Source organism: Apis cerana, linkage group LG7 (genome assembly GCF_029169275.1).
Source record: "Apis cerana isolate GH-2021 linkage group LG7, AcerK_1.0, whole genome shotgun sequence".
NCBI classification, from domain to species: Eukaryota; Metazoa; Arthropoda; class Insecta; order Hymenoptera; family Apidae; genus Apis; species Apis cerana.
The window spans coordinates 13,324,403-13,345,529 of record NC_083858.1 but is presented as its reverse complement, the minus strand read 5'-3'; the positions used below and the strand labels follow the sequence as shown (position 1 = coordinate 13,345,529).

Here is a 21,127-nt window from a genome sequence, read left to right as displayed (position 1 = left end):
GAAACTCCTACGTTCCCTCTGTTCCTTTTTCTTCTTCTTCTTCTTCTTCTTCTTCCTCCTCCTTTATTCCCCTCCCTCGCGTCGATCGAGAAACTCGCAGCCGCCCCGCACTTTTATTTGATAGGAAAAAGAAAAGTAAAACGGGCAAGTACGGTATATACAGGGTGTTGGTATATATTCGTAGAACGATCGGATTTCAGGGATCGAAGCGAAAAGGTTTGTACGAAAATTTCGAGAATTCGAGTTACGAGCGATTTAGTTTCGATCGATAACTTCTACTATTCGTTTCAAAAAATAGATTTCCACGTGAACACCCTGTACACGCCTGATAGAGAGTAGACGCGTCGAACCTCGCGCGCGCTCGTTTTAGAATTTCTTTTCTTTCACTTCTTCTTCTTCTTTTTTTTTTCTCTTTTTGGAAGGGAAGGAGAGAAGGGTTTGGCCGTGTATTCTTGCGTACCCGATCCACGAAGGCGCGATCAACGAATCCGATACTGGCAGTTACTACGGACAAACCGCCATTGTTCGTGAAGAGCGAGGGAGTGGATTTCGGGAAAACGACTACAATGAACGTTCACTACCGCTGTGTTCCCAATAATTTCTCTCTTCTTCTTTTTTTGCCAATTATTTTCGAGTAGAAATATCACCGATTTCAATTAATTATCCTTCCGTGCGCGTTGAACGAAAATCGTTGAAGAAAAGGGAGAAGAGAGAGAGAGAGAAGAAGGAAGAAGAGAAAGAAAAGGAAAGCGCGTTGAAACGTTTCATGGAAGCTATTAACGAAGAAGAAAGGTAAAAAAGTGCCGTAACGAAAGGCAAACACAGTAGCGGGTTGGCCGGGTAAGAGCTGCACCGGGTAAAAGCACCGGCGTTCTCGTCGCGCGAGTAAATTAGAGAGATGGTGCGAATGAAGAGAACATTGGGCCGACGTGCGAATGGATAACGTTTCCCTCGAATCGGTCAGAGAGAATAGTAAGTGCTCGAAGGTTCGACTTCGTTAATTGTCCGATTTGAGAAAAAGAAATAAATCTCGATTCTTAATTCCTGAAAAATTCTCAGAACATAAGTAAATAACGTAAATTCGAAGAGAAAGAAAGAAACGAGACGCGTGGAAAACGTCAGCGACGGCGTAATTAAGCGAGCACGTTCGAGCGTTTAGATCCGAAATTTTACGGAGATGTTAAGGCGACGTCTCCTAAGCTTTTCGTCCCGAGGTGTCCCGCGTGAATCATCGCTTTATCCGCTTTCCACGCTTCGCGCCATTCCTTTAAATCCGTTTCGGTGGAGAGGACGCTTAGCCGCCTAAATGCCCGACGCACAACTTGTACGACGATTAAGATCCTCCTCTCCGCCTCCTCTCTCGCTCTCTCGGGGATTACGCGCTCGTCGGCCTCCGTCGTTTTTACCCGGATGAGCGTAAGACGGGCCTTTGCACAGGTGCAAAACACGTTTTTATCCATTGGACCGTTGCAGAATTCTTTGCATCTCGAGCAGACGATTCTTTGTGATTCTTCAAAATAAAAGAGAGGGGCGAGTCGATCCCACGTTACAATTTGGCGCGAGAACGATAAGGGAGGCAACCCTGCCCCGGCAAGGGGCGGATTTAATTAGGCTTTCTTGCAACGGATTGGCGGGCGTTGGGGATCGGAGGGAGAGGGGGCGGCGGTGGTACGTTTCGATCGTATCTGCCCTCGACTGTCGCGGTCGGTGTGCCGCGACGAGTTTGAATTACTCGAGGGGGAAAGATGGCGCGCGTCGTCGCCCGCCATCCGCGATTCTTAATTGCGAGGATCGAGCGAAAACGAAGGGAAACGAAGATGGCGAGATCCGCGACTTTCATGTTCCAAGCGGGTCGAGAAAGAAAAAGGAAGGTAAACTGCTCGTAAAAATTACACGTTCGACTTGCACGTCGAACGGAATGAACATATCTTGGCGATCAAATTCGAAGATTCGTGGCCAGTTTCGTGGAAAGGCGTTTATCCTCGTATTACCGTTTCATCGTGGTCGAGTTTTGGGGAATTTCACGGGGTGGTTGGTTGCGTGCGCTTAAAAGCGCGCTCCGTCCGAGGCGGCGCTGGTGGGACGCGGCTGCACGCGATCGGTATCGTCGTGGCAACATTGTACGTCTCCCCCTCCACTGTAACGCCGAAACCCGGTCATTACGCGTTTATTCGCGCGAATTATACGCGTTACATCACGTTGCAGAGGAGGCTGTTCCCTGTGTCGAGCTATTACGCGCGCGCGCCTTTTTCTGCCACTGTTTTTCTCCACTGTTTTCGATCGAGAAGCCACCGGGGTATGGTTAGTCCCGCGATGGAATAACAGCTTTCGCAACCGTGTTCAGTTATTGCGATAAAAGTTGAACGGAAGGAAGAACGACGAATACGCTGTTTTATCGCGCGAATCATCCGAGACGCCAAGGAAGAAAACATCCGATCGCGAGACAAGAAAGGCGGCGGCCCCGCTTTCCGTTTCGTCGGTCGGGCGGAAAGCGGGCGATCGGCGCGTTTCTTGCGGGCAAATATCGAGTACGTACACGTACGTCCCGCGTGGAGCGGCGTTACACGCGGGCCCATTTATCTGCTGGGATAAAATGCAGATAGGATCTGCGTCCGCGCGCGGTTCGTGCCAGTATTTGTCATGGAGATGCGACCCACCGATACCGCCTCGCCCGAGCCACGCTCGGATTCTTGAGCGTGCGCCGGTAATTTACCGCGCGCCGTCTCCTCGCGTTTCTCGAAAATTTCCCTTCCCCCCTTTTATTCGCGAATAATTTCCATCCCCTCTCTTCTATTATTCTCGCGATAATCCTGCCTGTAATCATTCTTTACTGTACACGTATGCGTACGTACAGTCGCCCTAAATTACGCTCGAGCGATTCCGGGGAATGGATAAGTTCCAGGAAAGGTAGAGCAGGTGGAGGGTATTCTTGGAAATGTGTTTGCATTGGAGGCGTATAATTTTTGGAGGCGTCGCGATCGATTCGATTAAGCTCGGAGGAAAGAAAAGGGAGTTTAACGTAGCGTCCAATGTGTCGCGCGCACTCGTGCTGTGCCGCCGCGTTGTCCAATCCCGTTTAATCGTCGAGTGTACGCGTGTGTTGCGCGTAGGCATACAATAGTAGTAATCCGCATGACACGGTAAATATCGGCAACTCGTTAACTCGAGTCGATCGCTCGTCGCCGCAAAAGGAATTTCTAAATCTCCCCTCCCCCGTCACGTTTTTGTCACGGATCGACGGATCGAGTGATTGTGCTCGTCAACGTGGTAGATTGGCTTTTAGGGTCCGCGAAGGATCGAATTGGAAGGAAAGGGGAGGGAAAGAGAGAAACGCGTACGCGTGGAATTTCGCGTTATCGTCGAAGATGAGGTACGTGCTGATTACCGAGCTGCTCACACTTCGTTTCTTCCCCCCTCTTCCCGCAAAATTACAACGGCGCGAGGAAAGGAAGGAGGCGGGGGCAGCAGCCGGCAGGGAATCGAAGGTGAAATTACACCGGCGAGAGGTACGCGGCTCGGCAGAGTTGCTTAGAGTTTTACCGATTGCGAGACGGGTAATTGCGAAGGATGCTGGAGGAACGACGCCGATTGCCCCGAGTCCGTTTCGACTCGGCTTCCTCCTCCTCGATAGAAGCGATTCTCGTGTGCTTTCGACAAAATAATCGAGCGCGTTAAAGGAGGCCAACGCTCGCGAGGACGGCTGTCCTTGATCGATTATATTATTATCCCTGTTTGGACGAGGTTGGCATCCGAACGATTCGAACGAGACGAATCCGTATCCACGAGTATCGCGACCATTGGGAACAGGGATCGAAACTCGCCTCGAGGAGAGTGGAAAAAAGTTGAAGATCTTGGAGATGTGGGATGGAAGCAAGACGAAATCGGAAATTCCGGAGGAAAGGAGCCCGAGCAAAAGGTTGCCTCGCGCTTTATTTATCTACATCTTCGCTCGCGTCCCAACTTGGCAACCTACTTACGTATATGGCGCAACGGGGTGCAAATTATGCGTGTTGCGAGCAGCCTTCCGCTCGTCCCGCGCGTCTTTTCATCGGCCGGAATATTTTAAACCGAGCACCGAGTCCGTGTAAATATATGGAGATACGCGCTAAATCGTCCCCTGCTTCCCGCGATACTCGTCGTAACCGAGATCGTGCAACGAATTTTTGCGAATATATTTCGAAATAAACGAACCTTTTACGATTCTCGCCTATCATCGAGGAAGGAAGAAGGAAAATTCCCGTATCCGAACTAACAAGGAGACACAAAAATGGAATTTTCTGATAATAGAACAATTACTTTCTTTTGCATTGAACTTGGCTCGTTCGAGTAGAAATGAACGAATTGACAGTTTCTTTCAACATCCAAGTCTCATCGAACCATCCACCGTATATTCTTGCTAATTTCATCGCACTTTATCCCTTTCAATATCTTTCTTTCACATCGTTTCATATTTCTCCTCGATAGTTAAAACTACACGTTTTCGTTTACTCGCCATTACGTTTAACCGAACGCGAGAAAGTATTTATTACGTTGTGTTTACGTCGTAATTTAAGTATGTAAACATCGGTACGAAACGTTGTGCGAATAATAGAACGTTCGTATATTAGGATATTCGAGAGTCCCTACTGTGTATAAAAGTTGGAAAGAAATCTCTCGATCGAAAGTGGGATTCGCTGTCGGATTCGTTTCGACGACAGATCGAATCCCGCGTGTACACGCGTTGAAAGAGAACGAATGCGGATTACATTAGCGTGGCACCGGCATAAATTTGTACGCCGGCCGATACACCTCGCTCCGTGTTGTCCCTCTTTCTCTCTCTCTCTCTCTTCTCTTCCTGTTCCGTCCGCCTCGTACCGTTGCCGCGCAGACGCATAAGTCTTCCGGACATCGTATAGGATCGCAGCCCGACATTTTCCACCGCCGCGCAATAGGCCGAGTGGCGGTACCTGGCCCGCTTTCGACCAGCGATGGCTGCGACACCGCTCACGAATCTCTTACTTCGATGGGTTTCCATTCGAGCGATCCATTCGGAAATTGGCCACGTATCGAAACTAGATCGAGGACTCGAGGCGACTCGAAGGTACGGAGATACGATCCGCGTGACGTGTGCAACGTTAAGGAATCGCGAAAAGAGGGGGAATCGTTGGAACGGACGCGCGACGTGACGGCCCATCGCTAACTTGTTAAGCACGCGTTCGGTTGGACGGTCGGGCGCATAAATACGCGCAGGCGCAACGCGTGTTAACCTTGGAATAGTTTTCGCTCGTTCGAAGCGACCGTTCCTTGTAACGGCAGGAATTAAATCGCCTCTCGCGACTGGTAATTGGTCGCGACGAATCCTCGTTCCGCTCTCCTCGTATCTTATCGATCATCCGATAGTTTTCGACCACCGTTGGCGATCGTTCGAGATGGAAGACGGGCAAAGTTTCGAAAAACGAAGTCGAGGATCCCTCGAAGATCTATCATCGGCGCGAAATCTGTGTCGGCACACAAGGAGGTGCGAGAAGCGGTCGTACCGCGGCGATGAGACTTATGAAAGGGGGCCGAAATTCTCGAAAAGATGGTTATCGGACGACCCGTTTCGCAATAAGGGAGAACGAGTGTCCGTGGAACGTGTAACGTGCCGACAGCCGTATGTATCTTGGAGAAGAGAGAGGAGAGAGAGCGAGAAGGCCGGGGCTACGCCGCAGCCACGTCAGGAACGAGATTTAGAGGCCGCGACGGCGGACAATGCACGACACCTGCACCACCTCGAGAGGAACGGAGAGATGGAGTGGAAGGAAAAGAGGGGAGGAGAGAGGAAAGGTCGGTCCGGGCGCGATAGTGGCACGGTCGAGGCATCGCGAGAGGAGAACGGAAACTGGCTGGTAGCCAGGGATAAACGTCGGGAGAGAGAGACGCCTTTTAAAAGGTTCTTTAACGCGCGTGTATAGATGCGGCGTTCGGATGCGTGGAAAAACGATTATTCGACGAAGGTGCGCGAATCGAAGTAACCACCTCGAGATTGTTGCAAAATAACGACGATACGGCCTTGTCGGTGCAAGTTTCTTTCTCCGGTGGGCGACGATACTGCGTGGATAATGGCGGATAGGATGACCCACTGTTATCCCAGTAGTAGGCTGCCGTCGCACTGTTCGGAACCGCGTCTAAGGTGGTAAAGATGAGCTCGACCCACGCACTTGACAACTCTTCCTTCACCCGTCTTCTCGTTTCCCGGTGCGTCTTCGAGGCTGGGCCCGACGGTGATGCGATGTAAATCGGTTCGACGAATCCGTGGGACGCGCTCGTTCGCTGGAAAATCATTTGCCTCGCGATCGACCGTGAATTTACCGGCGAAAACTGCGGGAGGACGGCCGGTCAACCGCGAAATCGAGAGACGAAGAGCAGAAAGATGGCAAAAATGGAGTTCGAGTCTCAAAAGAAAAGAGAAAAAAAAAGGAAAACTGTTCGAAAAACTCTTGTCGAAGGGAACTGATTTAAAAAAAAAAATGACGCGAACGGGTTTCGTTCGAGCGGATGGATAATCATACACGAGGATTATTCGACGAATCGAGGTATATTTTAATAAACATGGAGAATGATACAAAAAGAAGACGTGGGTTTCGTGGGTTTGAGAGGAAGAGTTTGGGTTACGAGCTTCCTTCGGACGACACGTCGTACTCGCTGTCGTCGCTGAATCGCGGTTCCCTGATGCTAGGCGTGGGGGCAGATTTATCGTTGGTCAGGACGTAAGTGCCGCACGGGGTCTTCTTGATCCTTCCTAGAGCGACTCCCGCTTTGAGAACCTCCATTACCAGGTAGCCGGCGCGCGCTTGGGTAATCTTCATGTTCTTCAACACGTATTGCACGATACTCTCGAACGTGGCACCCTCCACGAACCCGTTCATCTCGTAAACACCTGCGGGAACGGGTTCGTTTCAGTCCTCATTTCTTACCAATTTTTCTTTTCTTTTTACATATAATATACAACGTTAAAAAAAAGTACCGATCCGAGACTTCCGCGAACAATTCCACGTCCACGGCTTAATCTAGGTTAGATAAGTGAAAATACCTTTGGCGTCGCGCCATCATCTTGCCGCTCCTTGAAAAGGAGCAATATCGTTTTTTTATCGGTCGCTCGTATTAAGTCTCGTAATTGAGATGTGGTTCCTGTCGCGCGGCCGTGCACGCAACTTCAACAACTTCGAGCATCGTTGGAGACATGGGCGGCCGCCGTGGGGCGACACGCGACGAGGGAGATGTCGTGCGAAAAAAATATCCTTGGAAGCGAGGGGACGACGAAAGGAACGTCGACAAGGATGTGGTTACGGGCCGCAAGGACGATAATTAAGAGCACGATGATGCATTCTGGAAAATCGCAAATTACGCGACGTTGAAGAAATTCTACTCGTTACTTTCGATTCGAAGGTGAACCACAATTTACGTTTTGCATCGGTGCGAGGAGAAATTTAGAGAATCGTCCAACATGGAGAAGATTTCGCGAGAGGAATTGTCGAATCCTTCGGATCTCGCTTCCTGGACGAGGAACAGTTTTTCGTCGAGGCAGCAGGTGATTCCTCGGCCTGATTGAAGGGCGCCCAATGCGCCTCGGTCAACGTGTAATTATCGGTTAGAACGGGCTCGAGAATGCGGCTCTCGAAAACGAGAATAGAGACATTATTCCACCGCTCTATCTTTTCCTTTCTGTTTCTTCCGACCGAAAAGACGCCTCCCTTTTTTATCCACCATTATCGTCGCCCCTCCTTTTAGAAAGCCGATATTACGATCGCGATACGAGCTAAAGCTACCATTTCGATTATTTACTCCGTTTCGAGCACATCTATCCACGTGGATAAACGAAAAAAGTGGAAGAGAGCAGCTTCACCGGTCCGCCGAAACCGACACCAACGTTCCACCTTCCTGGAACTCTCCGTTTTTCCACGCTATTGTACGGATATACGACGTTTTGGTTGTCCATATCCGGTTTGGGGAACCGATTATCGAATGGAAAAATTACACGTTGATTCGGTGAGTTTTAATTTAAACGTTCGAATTAAAAATTTCTACCTTTTTATTTCTTACTTTTATTATTCGTTCACATTGGAAAGATGCGTCTCTGCAAGTAGGTTAAAGGAATCAACCTCCCCTCCCTAAGACTCGAAAAGGCCAATTAACCCATCACGATCGCTAATTGCTCGGACACGAAATGAATAGACGCTCTCTGAAACCGGACTATTTCTCTCTCGTTCAACGATACCGATCAACGAGTGGATATGATAATTAAATAGCCAAAACTCTTCCAATATCGTAAATTCTATTTACATAACGTATTCGTCGAATAATCGTTTCTCCTTGGTTGCTGGCAACTGGATCGTAAAATTTCGAGGAAAATTTTTTCCCGAGATTGTACGCATTTATCTCCAACGTTTCTCCTCGGTTTTATTTTTTTTCAATTCCAGCTAGCTAAGATGGAGAGGTGGACTCTTTTGCATAAAACACATTTACCCGACGTATCCTTTAGATAAAACCTCGTGTTCACGCTTACCGGCAACAAATCGGTATTATCTATACATTGGTCGTGTCAAAGCAGGCGCGGTGGCGGCCGGTATCGAGGCAAAGCGTGGAGCACGAACCGTCTCTCCCTCCCCTCCGCTCCGTAAAATATCGTATCCCGATAGTCGTGGTGAAACCACGCTGCAGTCACGGACTATTACGCCCGCCTCTCCCCAAAGAGAGAGAGAAAGCTGGTTCTCCGGATAGAGTCATTACGTCGAAGGGATAAAACTTTCCACCTGCGCCGCATAACTCGTAAAACACCTGTGCGGCCAAACTCCTCGAATTCGTCCAACGGGCGAGACAACGTTCGATCCCGTGGAATCCTCGAGGCAGGGTGTAAATCATCGAAACGTTAGCATAATCTCGATCGTCGAGACGATTCGACGGGAGGGAGAGAGAGAGAGAGAGAGAGAAGGGGGACAGGTGGGAGCGGCGAGGAAAAAGCATCCGAGCGGATTTGCCCCTTATCTCCCTGCCGATTTATGGGACCGAACACCCTTATCGTATCATCGTCCTCGTGCTGCAATTTCGCTGTCACGATACGAGCCGAGTAAAAGTTTTAAGGCTCGTAATTACACCTATAAACTACGAGGAGGAGGAGGAGGAGGAGGATTGGAGCGTTTTCGTTGCGAAAACCTTCTCCGAACCGAGAGAACCGAGCCCGATGATGCTACATTGTGCGCAGGGGATAATAAATGTCAACCGTTGTTCGCACAGGTGCTGCAACTACGCGATCCTTTTCGAGGGAGGGGATCCTTAAGACTGAGATATCGTAGGGAGGGGCGCGACGTTGATGACTTTGAAACGGGCGATGATCAAAAATTCTTGGTTTTCTTTCTTTTTCTTCTTTTTTTTAATGCAAAGAAATAAAAGTTTCGAAGCTGTCGTATATTTAGACACTTGGTACGTTTTCCATCGGTTGGTACGCGTGCAAAACGCTCTTCGAAACGAGATACTAGGATTAAAATATCGAAGAAATTCCCTACAATTTATATTATCAAGCGGGAGCATTGAAAAATAGTGGTGGAATAAGCTACGTTTCTTCTCTCGGGTTCTAGCATTATTGTTATTATTATTATTAGTACCATCTAACGACTGTTTTTACGCTGTATACCCGATACCGTGGAATTACTCTTTGCCCTCTCCATCCCCGTCTCGAGTAGAGCAACGATTCACGACACGTCTCCTTTGTAAAGACTTTCGGTCGTCCATCAACGACGAGCATCTCGTCCGATTGGTCGCGTAAATACGAAACGTGATTCAGGAGCGTTTCGAATCGTGCGAAAACTTACGTGGGCGCGAGTTGTCGATCTGGAGAACTGGATCGAGCGATTTACCGGGAGGGATGAAGATCTCGTAAATACGAATTAAACACACGTTGCGTCGATTTTCCGAGGCGAGCAGGTATCGTTCTCCGAGACAAATGGTATTACCATAGATTACAGCTATTTGTGTATATACGGGGAACGCATGAATACGGAATCGATGGAAATGGCTCAATTAGTCGCAACGAGTCGACTGTAACCCTATCCCTCTTCCTCTCGTCGAGGTAATTGTCGTGCGCGAATAGGGAAGCGTTTTGAATCGCGATCGAGAGATATCTTTGGTTTCGGTGTCCCCTTACCCACGAGCTGAATCACAGTGATTACGAGATGATGTATTCGCTGGAAATGAGTTCAGTAGGCCTGCTCTGGAAACAAGTGAAACAAGAGCAACGATACGATGATAAAATTGCTTGCGTATATCTATATATGTTCGAATTCTCGAATCACGATTCGAGTTATATAAATAGCCTCAGGAAGGAAAAGGATAGGAATAAAATGGGGCAGAATCGTTTACCAGCGAGTCGGCGAAGTTGCAGCTTCGATAACGAGTCTTCGTAATTGTAGTTGGTCGCGATCACGAACTAGTGTATCACCGGATATCGTCCATCACGAACAAATCCACGCGCATTCCTTCGAGGATACGTGAACGTACGCGATTAATTTCAACGATTCGCCCTTTAATATTCCCGATCGATCCTTAAATCGGCCGCGGATCGGAGGATTTCAAGGAAAAATAGACGATTCCCTCGGTTTGTCGGTCGCTTTGTTCCTCGAGAGAGGCTTCTTTCTTTCCCAACGTTTCAACTGAACGGAATAACTGAATTGGACCGCCGACACGTCAAGCTCGTTACGCGATGCCGCCGCTGCTTCTGTCCCCCTCTTCCTCTTTCTTTTGCTCCTTCTTTTCATTCCCATCATCTCGACCGGGTAATAATAATTATCCTAGGAATCGAGATTTTTCGCGGGTGAAACCGGTCGAGGCCTCGTCACTGGATATTCATCGGTGGTGTGCATACACACGTTCGGTAGCCGTGCCATCAAAACAAATAAACGTGGACATAATTCTCGCTGGTGCTGTCTTGGTGGCCTCCCGGGGGCAAAGTTGTCGATAAATGGAAGAAACGTTGAGTTTGAAAAATATTCCGTCCCCTGCTTCATTCAACCTCGAATAAAAGGAAAAATTCGCCACTTTCGCCGTTGATGGAATTCATTTTTCGATCGAGTGAAACGTGATCGAACAATTGCATTTATTGGGAACAGCTATTAGGTATTTTTAGGAGAAGAAAGGAAGGTGATCGGCGATGATACAGAATCCGGCGCAAGAAAGAAAAAGCGCGGAGAAGGAGGGAAGGCGAGAGAGGGAGGAGGTGGAGGAGGAGGAGGAGGCCACCCTGGTCGAGGATTACCATAAACACTCGACTCGGTCGTGCATGCACGTTAGCGCGCTACTAGCAAATACACGTGTAAATCCCGTGTTTCAGCTCTTATTCCGTCTTCCCCGCCTCCACGGGACTCCCTCTACACTCCCCTACTTTTCTTCCCTAGCCACCTCTTTCGTGCCCTTTCCCTCGCGTCCTCGAGGCTCCTCGTGGTGAGTGCTCGTGCCGGTGCACCGTCGAATCGGCAAAAAGAAGGCCCGGTGTATCGCGGTCGCGTGACTTTCATGCTCGCCCGACCTTCTCTTCCCCGTCCCTCCCTTCCAACAACGCGACCACGCGTTCGCCCAGATCTGACACAGTCCCGTATATTGCTCGTGAAATTCCAGATCATTTTCTACTACGGTGTCGAATTTCTCCAAGTTGGATCGAGTAAAGTCGATACTTTCTATTTATTTATTTCAAAGTTGAAAACGTGAGTGAGAATAATTGTAACGCCAAACGGGCGAGATTATACGAGAAGCGGATCGAGCATTTTAATAAATATAAAGATAACTTATTTAAAGATAAGTATTTTTACTCGAAATTTTTTTACTTTTAGTTACTTTTTCAACGGGTGTCAACTCCGTCGGCAATAGAACCCGAGTTATTTACCGCGCGAGCATGGTAAGAGATAAGAGAATAAACGAAAAGGAGAAAAAACTGCGAGATCGAAATGTGAGGGATCGGCGGTAAAATACTGGGTGGTAGCGGTTGGCCGCGTTCCGTCTATTGGATTCAAAGCAGAGGAGGCCTGTTTACCATATATTTTCCAAGGAAAGCATTGTCAGCTCGGAAACGGAGAATACAAAAGCGCACGATGAAAGATAGCCGGTTGGTCCGCGAATGGGTGAAACGCGCGTTGCGCATGCTCCCGGCGAACGAAACATTAAGGCAAACGCGAAACGAACGTTCTCTCTCTCTCTTTCTCCACGCGCAACGTTCGATCCACCGCGCATAAATAACCGTCGCTTTCCTCTCTCGTTAAAGAAGCGTAGCTACTACGCTACTGTGTCTCTGTATGCCCGTTCCCTAGCTTTTCTAGATCTGGAACAAACGATCCAGCCAACGAATCGCTCGCGAGCCTTTCCTTTCTTTCAAAACACCATCACGAGCGAGCTTCGTATCCAAACCACGATTCGCGTACATCCCGGCCGGTTAATCGTTGCAATTAACACCCGAGAAACGTTTATCGGTTTATCGATCGAACGCGTAAAACACATTTGCACACGTTCTCGCGAATTCTCGCGTTACCGGTATGCGTTGCTCGACATCCGCTTGATCGTGTAAGCGAAATATCCAAGATAAAGAGATAATTAACGAGGATGACGTAGTTGAAATACATCGTCGATATAAAATGATGCAAAATTATGGCCCAATATATTCTGTAACACGTCCGTGTAAAAAAAATGTGAGAAAGGAGTAAAAATATCAATAGTATAATTATGATGATCGAATGATTGGAAATGTAACAATCGACGGATAATAAAATTCTGAACGGCAATCGTTGCGTGAGGTCAACAGGGATAGCGATGAGGCGATGAAAAGAGGTTGGCGAAACCCAGTAACCCAATACACGATCAACAACGTCTCAATTCGAACTGCCGCTCTCTCATCTTCCCCCTTTCGCAATGTACAATACGCTCGTTCGTATCATCCTCCTTTATCCACCGATACATAAAACCCGATTAAAATAGAATTCGAATTCCTCGAAACGTTTTACGCGTCGAATGAGATTTTCCGCTAACCCTTTCTTCTTATAAAACGAACGCTCTCGATATAAGATACATCGAAAGGGGCGTTAAAAAAGGGGAGCAAGAAGCCACTCGTCGGAGCGTGACTGGTGGGAAGCTCTCGCAACGGTGAAAAACGAAAGGGAGAGAGAGGAGGTCGCGCAGATTTTCGCGTTGGTGGTCCACGATTGTTATCGAGCCATTTCCCCTATCTGCCTTATCGGATCCATCGTATCGGCGGTCGTGGCGCACCAATTAAATTAAACCCAATAACCTTGGGATCGAGCGAGCCACGCGTCCACCCCGAAGGAAAAGCCGTCGTACGTAGGAGGGGAGGGGGACTGGCTGCGATGACTTATCGCGCGAGCGACGGGCAAACGTATAGTTACGCAGCCTCGTAATCATTCGTACACATGTTATAATTACCGTTGCGTGGCCGATTAATCATCGAGGGTGGGGCGAGTCGAGGTGGATACCGTGAGAGTCCCGTGTATTGTAACTCTTTCTCTCTCTCTTCTCGACCGATGATTTCGTTCGCTCGACGATAGTTGGCGCCATAAGGTACCATTCTTACGTTGGCGTACGATGTTCGATAGCGGTCTCGGTAAATAACGATGTTTTACAACGTCGTGTAATTGGCACGTGCGCTTTTAAATTATATTACATCCGAATCGGAATATGCAAAGCTTTGTTGGACGCGATTCGTAATTACCGGCAACAATAATTCTTGGACTTCTTCCGGACAGAGTTGGCCGGTCGTTAGCAACGATTCCGGAGGGAATAAATGCCTCTGGAATTTACGCGAGATTAAGTGGCGCGTAAGTACGCCGCTAAGCGAGGGACGCCGGGAGCCATCGCTGCAAACGCGGATATTTCCTCGGAATAATTCCGATTCCTCCGCTCGTTGCCCAAACGATCTCGAGTCCCTTTTCTATTTCGCGTTATTATTCGTCACGAGTAGATGGAAATTATTCGTAGATACACACGTATAATTGGAAGCGCAGAGAATCACCTGTTCACCAGCGGCGAAGGTGAGGTTCAAGCACGCGACCGCGATACGACTTATCGAGCGATCGAGCCGCTCCCACCGCTTCTCGACCCTCCCCCCGATCCTCCACGCCCACGCGCGATCGCTATTCGGTGTTGCGCCGCAGCGGAAGCGACTTGTAAGCGGTTGAAAGCTACCTCTCCACCGCGAGAGATGAAACTAATAGGATCGGGTGGATAACGAAAACGCGATAAATACGCTCGGAGCTGTTCGAAGGTGTTCCACTTGGTTGGAGGGAGATGCAAGTGTACAACTCGAGGCTTGCGAGGATGAGATGTATCAATAGATACGATTTAGGATGTTTCGAGTATGAAATAAGGATATCGTTTATTGGGAAGGAAAAGTAAACGGTTCTCGCGGAGATGGTTACTCGCGGTTAATAGGAATTGTACGTTACCGTGGATAAATTATTGGATACGTGGCACGCACGTAGGGGAAATAAATCGACGGTCTAATTACGGGACGAAATTGACAATCGTATCGATTGCACAGGCATTGCTCCATCGAGGTAATTATCGCTTATCGCGAGTATCCGCGGTATTTTTCGCGAAACGAGTTATGGGGCTATTATACTTGACCGAGTTGGAAGGAAACATTTTTCGGTGGAAAAAACTCGTTGGAGCGAAACGGGCGACGATAAAGATATAACGTCTACGATCGGCGAACGCGCCCGTCGCTGCGTTACAAGGTGTTCGAAGCGGCTTAGGACCGTATTTTATTAACGTCCCACGTTTCGGCCGACTGGTTTTCGACTTCCTCGTTCCCCTCTCCCCGCCCGAATCTCGTTTCTCGATCGAATTGGCGCGAGCTTCGTTGTCCCCGGACTCGGTCCAGAGAGAAAGAAGGATCGTAAATTAATTCCGTTTTCCAACGCGTGAATTTCTTTCGACGGACCGATCACCGCCCGAGGCGATCAAAATTCGAATCCGTCCTACCCCGACAAGCGATCCCAAATTGCTTTCGCGTATTAATCCCGCAAAATTTACGATCGATACGAAACGTTGCGCAACGGACTTGGCCTCCGGTTTTGTTCCTCCGTCGATAGATTAGAATCTATCTATATGGTCTGCGACATTTCGAATCCGGGGCAAAGCCTCGCCCCGATTATTACGCCGCTCGAATCTCATTTTTCCACCTCTTCCTGTTCTCTTATCTCCTCGTTTACATCTATCGCTACTTTCAGGCCACCATCGCACGTAAAAATGCTTGGACGAGATTTTGAATTCGAATGCTAGATTTATCAGTATCCCAGTTACGAAGAACTCGATGGAAAGAACGAACGAGGAGAAGTATTACGGGAGAGAAAGTAGTAGCGTATCGACGAATTGCGCGTGTCGCGTCTTGTTACGTAATCCTATTATCCCCCTCCTTGGAACCTACACCCACCGTTTAATTAAACGTCTGTCACTCTCCATTCCTCCAAATTACGTAAGCACGGGATCGCGGCGATAGATGGAACACCTGCGCAGTGTTCTCCGAGCGATCCCAAGGAACGCGCATCGTATCGGCGAACAATGGGTGGATTTCTCAATCGTTGCGCCACGTAATCGATTAGGGTTCCTCCCGGCCCGCGCTATCGTTGTATCGCGGGAGGCGCGGCCGGGCATTCGGCAAACCTAATTGAATGCGAAATGGACGAGAGGACTCCCTCCCCCCTCGTTTGTGCAGGGGAATTCGCGTATTAATTAACAAGCGCGGATTCGTGCATCGAAAGATCACTCGAGCCGAGATAAGAGAAGGAGGGGTCTTAGGAATTCGCTCGTATCGTATCTCGAATCGATTCTGCTTCCTCGACGATGGCCCCGTTTATCGTCGATTTCTTTCGCCGTTTCGAGGAAAGTAATTCCAAGACGAGGGAAATCCTCGCGACGAAATCGAGGGAAATTTTAATCGATATCGCCTCTCGCGGAAGGAACGTTAACCGAGAGCGTGGATGCGCGTTGCGCTCTTGGAGCCGTTTCCTGCCGTGTGTTTGTGCGCGTACATAAGCAAACCTGTTGTTACCGCCCCTCCCCGCCATTATCTCTCTCACGCATCGGCGCCGATTTTTATAGGCGAGGTGATTCACGAGGCAAGTTCATCAAGCCCCCTCCTCCCTTACCCTCCGTGGGCACACAAGCAGCGCGCGCTTTCACGGGAATCAAGGGGAGAGGGAGAGGAAAGGTTATTCCATTCGCATTCTCCGATCAAAATTGTCCGAACGTCTATTTTACCGCGTGTAATACGTCCCCTCCCCTTCTTTTTTCTCGTACCGTTGATCGATAAAGAATTCGTACGCGTAGGACGGTACGGAAAGACGGCGAGAAGTGCGTTTGAATCGAGCTACGTGGCAACGTGGTAGCAAGTGGCGGTCGTATCATTAAAACGCACGGATAGATGGAAAGATAGACAGAGCCGACTGGTTGAAATGGGGAGAGAAGCGTCCGGCACAAATTTCTCTCGTCTATAGATTGGAAATCATTAATAGGAGAGGTTAAGGATGTATATCGGGGAATCGCGATTGGTGAATCGGGTAACGGTGTTTCTGCCGCTCGTTAGCGTCTCTTTTCGCATCGATCGATATCGTCGCAAAACGGTGACGGCGCGTGGAAAATAATTCCCCCAAGGTTTCTTTCGGCGTTGCGCTGTTCCCGTTTCGCGCAACACTGTCGTTGGAAACGCTCCGACTGATTATTCGCGAAGGCCAATTAAACCTCTTTGTAACTAGCTCACGACGCTGCTTATACTTTCCAGCCTCTGCCTACTTGAATTCCTACGCGACGATCCTTGATCGCTTCATGTTTCCATGAAAACCGCGATACCTCGAATACACTTTCGAACGTCTACGCTTTCAGGAGTAAGTAAACGTTGAAAATATTCGACACCCGTATCGAAATCGATTCGTGTCGTTATCGGCCCGTTCGAATCTAGCATCAGCTGTTACGCGGTCCACCCACATACGCACACACTCGAACGGAGAATTGCCTTTCTCACACGGTAACAGAGAAACGATTGTGAATTTTCGTGAAGAGAAAGAAAGTATTCGTCTCTTATGCGTCTGATTTTATGAAATTCAACGCGTATGAAATTCGTGGATGAATCATTTTCGCTTTCGATCGATGCGAAACGCGTAATGGTATACGAATCGAGTGGATGGAAGCCGATGTCAGCGTGGTTCGATGTCGAGTGAAAAGCAGCGGTGTTATTTATGGGCGTTGAAGAGGATTGCGACGTCTTATCGCGTTAACAATCTTCGAGTCAATGAAAATGATCACCGATCATTATTACGTTCGATGCAATTCTCTTATCACGTAACTTTTTCCGCCCGAGGACCCACGCAAAGATCGAAGGAGTACGGACTCGTAACGACGCGCTTAAGAAGAAAGCTTTCTCGAAATACCAGGGATTATTTCGTAACTGTTGTGAAAGAAGAAGAAGAAAAAAAATAGAAAAGGCGGATTTTAACGATACGGGTGGAACGAGGCGCGATAGAATTCACGTAAATCACGGGTACGACGCGTCCGAAACGAGAACTGGGAGGATTATAAAGACAATGACCCCTGCAGCACGAGAGTCAGGTAGGGAGGCGCGACGCGATAATTCAAAGGGACGTCTAATTCATACGAGAAACTCGTTTTTTTATCCCCGAGAGAGGAGAGTGATCCGAAGCGTGCGCGCGGAGAAAAGAGAAGAGGAGAGTGGAAGGGCGAGCGGACAAAGAATAAATTACACGCAATGTTCCACGACTTCCGCCGCCATGGAATCGAAAACGTCTCACTTACAGAGCTCGGGCCTATCTCTAAAAAAGCCGAGCCGAGTAGAAGGTCACCCCTATGTGACTCGAGGAGAGGAGGAATCCGTGTAAACCCGCATGCCCTCCCAACCCACTCTTTCTCTGCAACAATTCAGAGACGCGACGCGGGCAACCAAGGAAAAATTGGCAGCGAAAGCGAGCAAAGGGGAGATCCGTGGCGGAATCAATATCGGCTCGATCGGGTATCGATAACGCCTCGTAAATATAATAAAGACGCCTCGCCTCCTCCTCGGCCGTGCGCGAGGGCCGGTGCCCTAAGAGGAGAGATAATGGTCGAGGCCCTGGGCACCCGGTAGGCCTCAACCCCCTCTCCGCTCGCCGTCCTCTCCCTCCCTGCCGGCGGCGCAACACGTTGCGGCAGAGGCAACGCGAGAACCGAGTCAGTGAGATTCAGCCCGAGCCGGCGAACGGTTGCCTCTCTCGCCGCGTCCCTCGACCGACGTCCCGGGAACACCGTCCACGCTTCTACCAACTCTCGTTTGCGCGTGTGCTCTCCCCTCCTCCCCTCTGTGGATCTCTCAGCGCGGTTACTCTCTCGCAAACGCGCGTCTTTTGCGCTTGGGACGGAAACGAACGACGTCGAAACCGAGTTACGCGAATCCCCGCAACACGTACGACACACAGAAGTGGAGGAGGAAAAGGAGAAGGAGAGGAGGAGGATATATATCCGTCGGTGGTGGCGAGCGGAGACTTCGACGACCGGTACGAAGGATGTCGCGCGTGGTGGACCACCCTGACTGTCGTTGTCGTCACCGTGTACCGGTGACGACGATCCTCGCCGCGATCTTACGGTGAGATCGCGCGGGCCCCGCGTGTGCGTGTCTCTGCTGCGCGATCTTTTTCTCTTTTTTTTTTTCCTCCCCCTTTTCCTTCCCCCGCATAAATAGACTCTCGATACTACGCCTCTCCGATCTCGGATTACGAGAAAACAGGTCCGCCAAACTGCTTACCTATATATATATGTGCGTGTGTGGTGGTTTATCGGTGAAGATCTGGTTGCGTAACAGGGATACGAGATACGCGCACGTATAACGTTTATCGTGAAAACAGTGTTATGCCGGTAATAAAGATATCGGTGGAGCAGGAACGAGGAATTTGGATTTGTTTTCGGGAAAGTGGTGACTGACGACACGTTGGTGGAGGTCGCCTCCTCCATGTCCGGTGAGAGGAGAAGGAGCCGCGAGTGATCGAACGATCGGGTGAAGAGCGGGGAAAAAGCGTTGGGAGATAGCAGGTGAATGTGACGAGCCCATCAGGCGACGCCCGTGGGAACCCGTGCCTGGATCCCTGGATTTAATGCACGCCGGAAATCGCAGCATGGAGGACATAGTGAGTACACCGATCTTTATTTTCCGTGGGGGAGGGTGTTCGCAGCCTCTTCTGAACGCCTCTTCTATTACGTGGATGAACGTAACAGATTTATTCGAATCGATACGTTGCGATCTGCGACGAGAGAGAACCGGAGTATCGCGAAAACTATCCGTAGAACAAAACGCGGACGAATGGGCGCTTGGTCGATGGAGGAAACGCGTGGAATCGATTCGATGATTGGATCGAATCTCGCGCGCGTTAAAAACGTTCCGAATATTCCGCCGATTCCATCCGCAAACTTTCGAAAATCGCGGTATACGAGGCGGCGTTGGACGGACGAGCGTGGCCGCGCGTGACAGGCGTCGTATTAAGGCAGCGACAGACAAATTTCCGAGGCGAGGTGGCAAAAAACGCGGAGTCGGTTCCGTCCCCGGGCTGCGTGGAAGGATCGGAGGAGCTCGTTACGCCCCGCTCGATTAGTCTCTGGAGCAACACACGTGCACCGCGGACGAGCAAATTCATTAAAACCGGTTCATTTAATAGGCGCGCGCATTACGCGGTCGCGATGAAATTTCAAGCGCTCCTCCTCCTCTCGCCGATTCCTCCCGCGATTTATCTCGCGAGCAAACGCGCGAGCTCGGAACCGGTTGGGGCGAAAAGTAGGAATTTTTCTCCGAGAGAAAGGGTTGCCTCGTAATCCTCGCATTCGAGGAAGAAGGGGCGACATACGACAAAATCTCCGAAGCTGCAACTCGTTCGCGTGCCTGGTGACCATTGAGCAGGGCCTACGACTAATTTGCACTTCTTCCTTCTTTCCGTGGCGATTTTCGTCGAACGGAGGAGGGCGTCGCGTCCTTTTCCGCCGTGGATTCGCACATCGTCGTGAGGTACAATTAAGACTCGCAAACTACTCCGCCTCCTCGACGGACGAATTCAACCGATTCGCCGGCAATAAAACGCACGCACAATGGGCGCAGATAAGATTGCGGGGAGAGCTCATTGTTGTTTAGAGCGTGGAGAGGAAAGCGCGGGCCGATCTTCGTAAATCACGTTGTTGCGCAAACATCGTTAACAGGCTGTCCGAGCGATCGCGACGGATCGCGCGCGACGTGTACCGAGCCTCCCACGTTACAAGGGAGGGACGGCTCGATTGGAGGAAAGAGCGGGCTCGGTTAATGGCGCTTTCTCGTCCGCGCTTCGAATTTTCTCGTTACACGCGCGGCGAGTGCGCGTTCGAGGAGTGGCTCCTCTTCCTTTTCTACGAACGATCCATCTCTCCGCCGTGCGAAACGATGTAAAATTTCAAAGCCGAGATACACTGGTTTCGATAAAAATGGCCCAATTTTTTTAAGGGTACGAGTATCGAGATATCGAGGGGTTCGCGTTGAAAAATACCGCTCAGCCCGTGGATCATAATCGACTCTATAACACGGCATGAAATTGCGAAAACGACGACGACTCCGCTCGGAGTCGATGGAATTTACAGCCGAACGTGTTGACCGGTTCGAACCGAGCGAAACTCCGCCAATGACATTGCTCGTTTCTACCATCGTGAACGACGCGTTATTTTACAGATATTAAATCACGATATCGAAATGAAACGAATCGTCCGTCCACCACGAGAGAGGAGAAGGCATCGATTTCTCGCGCCTTTTTCCTCTTCCTCTTTTCCATTTCTCCTTCTTTCTCTGCCCACCGCGCCTAGCTCCTCTCCGCAATTTCGCCGGCTGTTAACTCGAGCTAGCGACACACCCCTCTCCTAACGCACTTTTCCCCACCCACCCTTCCGCCCTTCTGCCTCGAGAGAGAGAGAGAGAGAGATCGAATTACTTTTACTAGGGCGGAACAACGTGTAATTATATTCCAGTTCCATCCGGTAGTGGAATTACCGCGGTAATTTTAATTTTTTTTTACACTCCGTGCTACGCGGATGAAAAGTTTTACCGCGACGTACGCGTGTACGCGTT

General features: G+C 49.6%; 3 protein-coding genes across 11 annotated transcripts in view; 1 reads left to right on the top strand and 2 right to left on the bottom strand.

Annotated features, from left to right (window-relative positions):
- Positions 1-21,127, top strand: part of LOC107999327 (TSC22 domain family protein 1-like) — a 266,961-nt gene that overhangs the window by 193,296 nt on the left and 52,538 nt on the right. Inside the window, exon 1 of one of the 7 annotated variants that reach the window (XM_017059060.3) lies at positions 14,285-19,178. The exons of the other annotated variants lie outside the window; for them this stretch is intronic. Coding sequence (XP_016914549.1) covers positions 19,146-19,178 — 33 coding nt within the window. The 5' untranslated portion in view covers positions 14,285-19,145. Of the gene's footprint in view, positions 1-14,284; positions 19,179-21,127 lie in introns of those variants that run through there. 7 annotated transcript variants of the gene reach the window in all.
- Positions 1-21,127, bottom strand: part of LOC108001543 (L-lactate dehydrogenase A chain-like) — a 116,426-nt gene that overhangs the window by 48,807 nt on the left and 46,492 nt on the right. The window lies entirely within an intron of this gene.
- Positions 6,538-6,898, bottom strand: LOC107999329 (uncharacterized). Its single transcript, XM_062077408.1, has one exon. The coding sequence runs from the start codon at positions 6,885-6,887 to the stop codon at positions 6,630-6,632; it is 258 nt and encodes an 85-aa protein (XP_061933392.1). The 5' UTR covers positions 6,888-6,898; the 3' UTR covers positions 6,538-6,629.